Below are 9,568 nucleotides of genomic sequence, written 5' to 3'. Positions count from 1 at the left end.
TTTTTGTGAGGTGGACACATCCCCTAGGAACGTAACTGAGCTGAGACCAACTAATTTCACATACGTCATGTGTCTGGTTGTTGGTTACAACAATAGTAATACTATTGCAGTGTCCTATATTTGGGCCTATGACCAAGAGGTGAAAGCTTCTGTATCCTGGGCCATTATTGATCTCCTGAGCAAGCATTTCATCTCCAGTTCAATAGAGAGAGACCCAGGGGAATACAGTATCTTTCAAGATAAATGTTGATTTAATTACTCTGGTTAAGGAAAGAGGATATTAGTTATATATTAAGTGCCAGCATGCTCTGCACTGTACAAGACCCAAAGACAGTACCAGGTGCTTACACTGAGCAGCTGTAAGGTCATTGCAACAGGCCTTCCCTCCTGCTGAGTGGCAAAGGCTACTCAAGACCTTTCTTTTGGACTGGGAAAGAGCGCACTTATGGTCTTTCCTGCCTCAGAAAGCCCACATGGGGGAAGCAAGGCAGCCACTTATGCAGTGAAGACCTTGGGAGAAGAGGATGGGAAAACAAAGTTCATCAGTTTCCCCAAGAAGAAAGGTGCATACAGGGTGGATGTATGCTTGCATGAAAGGGGGGCAGTTTATTGGGGAAAAGAATGGAATCCAGACCATTTCCACAGGGGTGAAAGTACATCCTAACTGAGGTTCCCGTGAGCTTAGGCCAGTTTAAATGAACCTATGTGAGTAAAACTAAGCTGATGTTTCACCCAGGGCTCCCAACACAGCATTTGAGAACTTGGAATCACTTCCTGGAAAGGCTGAACTTGTGCACCTACTAGAGAGGGGCTCTGTCTTTTCCTGGAAAATAAAAGCAACTGCCTGAGATGAGGTGGTGAACTCGGGACCCTAAGCTTCCCTGTACCTTTTACTTATGGCACATTGGTAATTTCCTCTTGTTTTGGACTTTCCACTCCAGTTCCATTGAATGTCCCAGGAATTTTGGAATGGGGAAGATAGATTCTAGCCCTCCTCTCAATCCTTGCTCATATATCCAAGAATTCATCCTGTTTCCAAAGCCTTACACAGTGTCAAGTAGCTAATCCAAGTCATCATAGGCCAGTGCTAGAATGAAGAGGACACAATACCTCTTTATGCCAGGATTCAGCAGCTGTTGCTTCTTGTGCTTGACTTGGTTTTTACTTTCAGGAGGGGCTGGGGGAGAAATGATGGGTAATGAGGATGACAACCAGTCTTCCCTTCCACAGACTGACCATTCTACTTCCCCGCAGTGGGATATAGTCACTATTCTTTGTAGGAGGCAGATTCATTTTCACTGGCTAAACATTTACAATCCATGTGCTCTGGGGATTTGCACCAGTATAACTACATCTACGTAGTCACACCTGTACAGACATTCTGCAGTGGCAAAAAGATGGGGTTCACACGAGTGCAGCTTGAGCTGGTAACACACCAACGTAAAGTGTATCAGCATAAACTCTGATGCAGCATGTTCACATCAGGGGGTTGCAGTAGTGTCACTACATCACTGCAAATTTCCTTCAAGCAGACAGGGTCTTAGAGAGGGCCCTGAGAAAGCTGAGGTTCTGAAAGGCCTCTCTTTCCTTTTCACACCTTCACAAAAGCCGCTATGGAAACTAGCAGCCTCGTTGAAAAATTGGGGAGATCGGTGGTTTACTGTATCCGGTTTGGAAAGCTTCCTAAACCAACATCATCTCCTGAATGTGTTTGGTTCTGCCATTAGGCGCAGGAGAGTTAACTTGAGAAAAAGAAGAAAACAATCTGCCAACACTGGCTGCTACTTTAAAAAGCAAACGGACAATATTTGAAATGAATCCAAAATTTTATTTCATACAAGTACATTGATCACATGGGATGAGCATGTACACTACATCACAACTTCAAGTTTCCCTGTTTAAAAAAAACAAAAAAATCCCACTGACATTTACACTGACCCTCTCCCTGAAAACAAATCACTTCTTGTGCAGGAAGATGTGTCCACCTATCTGGCTGATATGACATAATGTACATGTGGCAACTCACCACTGCCATGAACAGTTTGTAGGAAAAAAAGAAATCACATGCTAGTACACAGGATATTTTTATTTAAAAGACCTTTAGTATAATCAAATTTAATGTTGACTATACAGAATTAATATATTTTCAATATTGAAATATTAATTTTACTTTTTACGGGGTGGGATTTTCTTGGCAAGCAAATTTCTACATTGCTAACAAAGGCAGGTCCGTGTAAATATAAATCCTGGTGTGAGATTTTCTGGTTGCGTCCCTCACTAAAAATAATTTTTAAAAATCAGAAGTAGTAACTGTAACAAAAAAAGATCTTGAATGAATGTTTTGGAGTAATTTAAAATATACTTATTCATTTCATGCAGCATTATTTTTTAAGAATTTAAGTTGTAAAATATGTAAATAATTAAAAAGTTATGACATCATGACAAGATTTGAGTACTGTTCACGGATTAGTAAGATTTAGGGCCTTGAGAAATTAGGCTATGCTTCACCGTCAGTTATACTAGATATCATTAAAAAAAGACCAGTTGCAATATATTCACACTGTTTTTATTAACACCAGTGAAAACAGCTGTAGAGTTGGTCAAATGTTTCTAAAGAAATCTAAGCTAGTCAACACACAGTATAAAGATTGAAATATAGGATCTTGTGTTTGAAAGCTAGCAAGGCAAGTCTTCCACCATTTGGCTTTTTGTTGTATTGTATACATGTCCCCAGATGCCAAGAACACAGTTTTAACAGCAGTAGAATCTCCTCAAGGTAGGTTTTGCCTTTCATGTTTTGAGTCACATACTGTCCCTGATACTGTAACCTGTCTTTAAAAGCTCCTTTACGGGTCAATTTCAGATGTCCTCAGCCTCCACCTGAAATATTAGGCTTTTATTGTGTTCAAATGGATATGTTTGTAGCCTGTGGGTTTATGATGACAAGTTTCCTAAACCAGAGGAAGCAAATCTGTCAATTTCAGGCTGCAAGTAATCAAAGCACTGGTAGCTCCTACCAGGACATTATTCTGAAGGTTTGAATTCAGCCAGATTAGCAGAGCTCATCCAATCCATTAAGGAACCACCTCTACATCTTTCTTAACTCCTCACTGTCCACCTTGGAGGTACACCTGTAACAGCAGCTAAAAAACACTACATTTACAAAGTAAGTTGCAAGTTTCCACCTTAAGCTGTGAAAGGTAAGGTGTGTCAATATGCCACCCTGTATTTTGTTGCTCTGTTTAAATGCACCCTATTTTCTTGGCTCTCATTTTGTTTCAGGATGGGATGTTAAAGCAGGAAGAAACACATGGTGAGGGATCAGAAAGGATCGGATGGCTAGTGACTAGATCACAGGAGTCTAACATATTAACAAAAATTTCAGTGGTTCATAAATCACCCATAGGCCTTCAGTATAGAGTCCTCTCACTACTATAATCAGATGCACACTTCCCATCTGCATGTTGCCACTGTTTGAGTACAGAGAGCTGTGGCCCTTCTGTTATTAAAAGCATTTTCTGAATAATCAGTGGGGGAAGGCGGATTGAAAATAGCGTACAGATTAGGTGGCAGAGGGAGTTTTGTAAACATTGTGGTTTAGAGCCAACAGATTTGGGAAAAAGATACCCACGGAGGGCAGCGTCATGGAAGCAGAGGAGAATCATGCGGGGGTGGACAAGCCTGCAGTGCCTTCCATCTAAGGCCCCCTCTGAATCAAGCTGTGCTTGGATCAACCACTTAGCATTGTGCACCAGCTGACCTGCTGTGTGCTCGTTCTGTTATGCTGATTAAGGGAAATGGTTCAGAGAAGACATGCTGCTGTGAAAAATTAACATAGATCAAGTGATATTAAAACTGAGAAAACAGGGTAAAGAGAAAAGAGGCACAGCAGTGTAGGGAGGACCAGAGAAAACTTAGTCAAAATAAATGTATATAATTTTTCTTCTTAGTTTTACCCTGTAACCTCCAGGGATCTGTGTGGCCCTAAATTCCCAGTATAAATTGTTCTGATTTCAGGAATAGGCTTCTCAATAGCTGGCAACCCTACATAACATGAGAGGTATTTCAGGCACATGTAAGGCATTGGAGTAGTTTCTCTTTGCTTTCAGGACATCCTTTGTTTTCTCTCTACAGCTTCTTCCACCAGCATGTGGATTCAAACAATAGACGTTTCTAAATGGATTGAACACAGGGAAATTTTCATGCACCATTACTTAAAAGTAGTCAAAAATATGAAGCACCGATCACAACACATGATTTACTTTTACTTGCAGAATTGAAGCTACCATATACAAATGTTAGAAATCGTGGTAAGAGTTTGCTAGAAACACAGACAGTGTTTATACTGCAGATGTGAAGTATCATTGGCTAAGCCCGTGCTAAACGGTTTAGTTTATTATCTTTTGTGGAATCCTATCCATCTCTGTGCTACTCTAATGCGAAAACAGAAGTACAAAACAGAACAAAAAAAGCACAAGACTGAACATTAAGTAATATAATAGTAATCTAGCCTGTTGTGATATTTGACAATTCAATTTAAATAAGAGTATTATTTGAAAAAAACCCAACGATAATCATTCTAATAAGGCTATACACATCCTTAGTTTTTCCCTTGCTCAGCACAAGTGTCTTTTTTAAATATTCAACAATCAAACAAGGGTTTGTTTTTTGTTGGTTTTTTTTTTTTTTTTTTGTGAGCAGAAAAAAAGTGACACAAATTTAATCTTTACATATTTTTCTATCTCAGCAACTCTGCAGACTTCAGATCTTCAGCCTCACGATGTAGGTCATCTTATTCCCCCAAAAGGTGACAGTTTCTTTAAACATGCACATCTCTGGAGGTTCCAGGCCTTTTTATTTTTTAAATTCTGTGGAGCAGAAAGTCGCCCACGGTGCTAAAAACTCTACATCAGTGTTCAGAGCGGCCCAAGTGCATGTCAAGCTCACGAAGGGCTTACAGAATTGTACAGAAGAACTTCTTCTCTCTAAAGGGGTTTTCTGAAGCTGGAACGGGGGTCAAGAGAGGGTCCTCCTTGGCGTGAGCTTCGCAGTACGCCATCAAGTCTGCTGCTGCTTTCGATACCTGAAAATAAATCCACACGTTGTATAAGCCTTGGGTGAACGACGTTGTCTGGAATGACTGTACCCCTGCTCCTCCACTTTAGAAGACACGTGTGCATGCACAAAGGAGGGAGTACTTGAACAGCAGGGATTTAAAGCATCTTATTTTGCTGAATGGGAGACTGAGAAATTGCCTCACGGTCCCACTTGTTCCTCCACTGCCAAGGGATGGACTATCCAACGAGGCATTATAGCAATCGCAACGCTGTCCCTATTCACTACCTAGCATTCACTGCATTCCTTACGTAACAGTGACCGTAGAATGTAACCGATTAGGAACCAGCAATACTCCTGAATTATAAGATGCATTTTTAAAAGGTAAACAAAACGGGCAAATTCCCCTTTGAACTGCATTCCTCTTCGATTTAGAGAACAACCCCTTTTCAAGCTGCTGTAATCACCACCAAACTTCAGTGCAGCTGGGACAACACTTTGGCACTAGTCACTCAGGGTACGTCTACACTGCAATAAGACACCACTGACTCTCCCACCTCGCCGGGTCCTAACGCCCAGGCTCCAGCCCGAACTGGATGTCTACACTGCAATTAAACAGCGTCACAGCCCCAGCCTCAGTCCGCTGGTATGGGCCAGCTCCAGGTGTCTAATTACAGTGTAGACAAAACCTTAGGGCCAAAGTGGAGATCCTCACGCAGGTTTTACTCATGCAACACTTCAGGCCCATTAACAGGAAATAGAATGTGAACTGAACTGTCACCCTTTCTGGATAGCCAGTGCCGTAATGACTGGAACCTCCAACTGTTTTTCTTCCCAGTATGGCATCTTTACATTTACACTATATTTATGCCGAATGAACAGAAGGGTATGACTCCTTTCCAAGTGTGAAGCATGGCATTACTGGGAGGGCAAGGAAGCAGGATTTGTCCCTTCAAATGCTATCAGACTATTTTCTAAATGCAGACCGCAGCTGGAGTTCCCTGCCCAGCTGGAGGCATGTAATGACTTTGCTAACCTTGTGCTATAAGGCAACAAGTCCATAGACTAACTCTGAATGTGGAAAATCCTGTGGGCTTATAAATGGACTGCTCACCCCTTTTTATCCTCACTCCGGAGGCTTCCTCATTTAGTCTAAACTTAAGAACAATCAGTGTAAATCTTTGCACAAGTTTCCTTGTAGGAGGGTTGCTTCCCAGGGCTATTTTACCCTGCAAGACTTCCAGTCGCCTCTCCTAGCTCTCAGACTCCCCACCGGTTACCTTCCCGAGTTGGAGGCAATGGGACGTCCACTGGATCTGAATAGATCAGCTGAATAGGCCTTCAACTCCTAGAACCTGAAAACCTACTGCAGGGCAACTCTCCATCCAACCCTCTACTGCTAAGAGCAGGCCAGATTTTTGCATGTGTAATCAATTCCAAAGCCCAGTTTATTTTTGTGTTTCAAGAGTCTGATGTCAAGACGAGGTCACCGTGGGCCAGCTGGGGGGCTTGGCATAGTAAAGATGATCACCTGATCAAATGGTAACTTGCAGGTCTGTTTTATTCTTCAGCTTTGTACCAAAAGCACATTTTTGCTGTAGCTTCTTTGATGTGCCATGTGTGCGTATGAGAAACAACGTCTACACAATAAACTGCATTTATATATCAAGTATACAAAATGTGGTATTGATTTCTTTTGATGCCAAGATCATTTTCATTTGCATCTCTTTCAGGCAATGCAGCCTTCTAGTTCTTTTTTCCGACCAAGAAGCCTGTCTTTTCAGGACATTGAACAGCTAACAGAAATCTATTAGCATAGACTTTAAGAGAAAAAACCTATGCGGTCTGCAAATCTATTTTTATCTCCACTTAGTTACAGGGAGATTTTGATGTTCCATCAACACCTTTTACCTGATTTGATCTTACCAAAAATTCACACTCAGTGCAGGTCACACTAGACAGCAAACAGCTTGCAATGATACTTTACAATATTTATTTACGATTAAAAAGAGGATGTGGTACACGTAAAGCTATTCAATCATCTTTATACCATGTTGAACCCTTCCAGCGGAGGGCTGTGGTTGCTATAGTAACAAATATTAGTGGAGTCGCTGACTGTATACAGTTATCTATTACAAACATGAAACTGGCTCAGTGGAAGCTTTTGAGCAGCGAGGAGACGTTACAAATGCTGAAAGTTCAGATATTGATATTTCACACGTAGGAATCAGCTACCTTTGCTTTTAGCAAAATGAAATGCTCCAAGACTCTGCTCTCAAAAGGTTCAGGTTTCGGGAGGCAACTTTCTGAGCCAACTCGAACCCAATATACAGTTCAAGTAGAATTGATCCCTTATGCCTTTCAAAACCCGCACATATTGAGGGGGACAAGATTCTTAATATATACCTATGCTGAGCATAAAAAACAGGTAAAAAACCTATCTGGATTCAAAACTGAGCTTGATAAATTTTTGGAAGGGATGCAATGATGGGACAGCCTAGTTTGGCAATTGACTGATCTTTGACTACTGGTGGTAGATATGTCAATGGCCTGTGATGGGATGTTAGATGGGGGGGTTCTGAGTTACTACAGAGAATTCTTTCTTGGGTGTCTGGCTGGTGAGTCTTGCCCACATGCTCAGTGTTTAACTGATCGCCATATTTGGGGTCGGGAAGGAATTTTCCCCCAGGGCAGATCGGCAAAGGCTCTGGGAGTTTTTTGCCTTCCTCTGTAGCATGGGGCACGGCTCACTTGCTGCTGGATTCTCTGTACCTTAAAGTCTTTAAGCCATGATGTAAGAACTTTAATAACTCAGTTATAGGTGAGGGGTCTATTACAGGAGGGGGTGGATGAGTTTCTTTGGCCTGCGTTGTGCAGGAGGTCAAACTAGATGATCATATTCTGACCTTAGAATCTATGAGTCTATGCAGTTGCATGCACCAGAATGGTGCATAAGCAACAAAAAAGGCCAGAGCTCCATAATTACCCTTTTGTGCAGAGAGCAGTTTAATTTGGCATGCACAGTTACGTGTCTGTGTCCACACATTCAATACAGGCAACCAGTTTTGAATGTTGGCCTTCAAAAATTGAATCCATCTACGATCACAGTTGTAATGATTGTTTACGGTAGCATTCATCATGTGCTAGGGGCTTTCTGGACAATCAAGAAGGGACAGCCCAATCCCTGAGGAGCTCACAGTTTAAGGACAAAACTTAGTAAACTGTGCCCCTTACTACAACTCAGATGAATATTATAGGGACTTATTATTCCAATGTAGTTACCTACGTCTTTTAATGCTGGTATATATAACCAGCCAATGCAGAGGAAGACCGCTCAGAAAGGAGCGTTCTTCTCTTTCCATTGGGGGGAAGAGGGGGAAAGACTTGAAAGGATAACTTTGCTTTTTGTTTTGTTGTGTTTCTCTAAGCAAACGTGGATAGAGCAGAGAGCGCAAGTCCATGCATTAACAACGTTATCCGAAGAACAAAGTGGCTGAAATAGTGAAACGAGATGCTCAACTGCAGTCATCTTCAAACAATACCAATTCATCTGAAAAAGAGTTTCTTCCTATTTCCTAAAAGGCCATATAGTTGGGACTGGTTTAACGGAGTGTTTCCCAAACTCTCCAGTTTCCCAGCGAACGCTCCATCACCAAATAGGAAATCAAGGAAAATGTGATAACTTCCTTCCGTTTTACAATCGGTGAACGATTACGATAATCTAGTCTGACCTCCTATATAACACCGGCCACAGATTTCATCGTTATTCCTGCATCTAGCCAGACATCATTTAGAAAAACATTCAGTCTAGATTTAAAGACTCACTGATGGAGAATTTACCACATCCCTAGCTAATCCATTCCAATGGTTAATTACCTTCACTGTTAAAAATAAAAGTACACCTTATTTCCAGTGTGAACTTGCTTACTTCAGCTTCCAGCCATTGGATCTTGCCTTTGTCTGCTAGATTAAAGAGCCCTCTAATATCAGATCTCTTCTCCCTGTGTAGGTAGTTGTTGGCCATGATCATGTCAACTTAACGTTTTCTTTAAGAAGATAAATAGACTGCGCTATTAGACTTGAGGGACAGCCGAGATCTCGAGTCTATAGCTTGTGTTTTGTAGGAAGTCAAGCGACTTGATCCCTGTTGTCCGATCTGGCCTTAAAATCTATGATTGAGTCTTAGGTGCAGAAGACTCATCATGAAACCACGAAGGACATGCTAGTTACCCAACTGCCTTCCACCATGCTTTACCTTTATTCTGTCAATGTTGGCCTCCATTTTCAGCTGTTCCACCAGCTTCCTGGCTTGTGCTATGCTGGCGGTGTTGTTGCTGGCCATCTGAGTGCCGGTTGCGCTTTTCAGATGTGCTGTGTAAACAAAGTGAATGAAGGGAATACATCAGGGAAATAATAAACTGGATTTGCTACACACACTGTCGTGCCAGGGAATCTAATAAAGGTGTCTGTGATTATTTGAGCTGTAGTTGTGCATGTTAAGTTTAATGTGGTC

General features: G+C 41.6%; 1 protein-coding gene across 4 annotated transcripts in view; it reads right to left on the bottom strand.

Annotated features, from left to right (window-relative positions):
* Positions 1-1,807: 1,807 nt before the first annotated feature.
* The window catches only part of GNG2 (G protein subunit gamma 2), an 85,503-nt gene continuing 77,742 nt past the window's right edge, over positions 1,808-9,568 (bottom strand). For all 4 annotated transcript variants that reach the window (XM_067554764.1, XM_067554765.1, XM_067554766.1 and 1 more), the window contains 2 exons: positions 9,311-9,426; positions 1,808-5,083 (listed from right to left, as the gene is read on the bottom strand). In XM_067554764.1, coding sequence (XP_067410865.1) covers positions 4,955-5,083; positions 9,311-9,397 — 216 coding nt within the window. In that variant the 5' untranslated portion in view covers positions 9,398-9,426 and the 3' untranslated portion in view covers positions 1,808-4,954. The remainder of the gene's footprint in view (positions 5,084-9,310; positions 9,427-9,568) is intronic.

This window comes from Emydura macquarii, unplaced genomic scaffold (assembly GCF_026122565.2).
Source record: "Emydura macquarii macquarii isolate MOO-44397 ecotype Brisbane River unplaced genomic scaffold, CSIRO-AGI_Emac_v2 contig_1551, whole genome shotgun sequence".
In the NCBI taxonomy this organism is placed as follows: Eukaryota; Metazoa; Chordata; order Testudines; family Chelidae; genus Emydura; species Emydura macquarii.
Note: the sequence above shows the minus strand (reverse complement) of the source record. Positions and strands in the feature narration are given on the sequence as shown.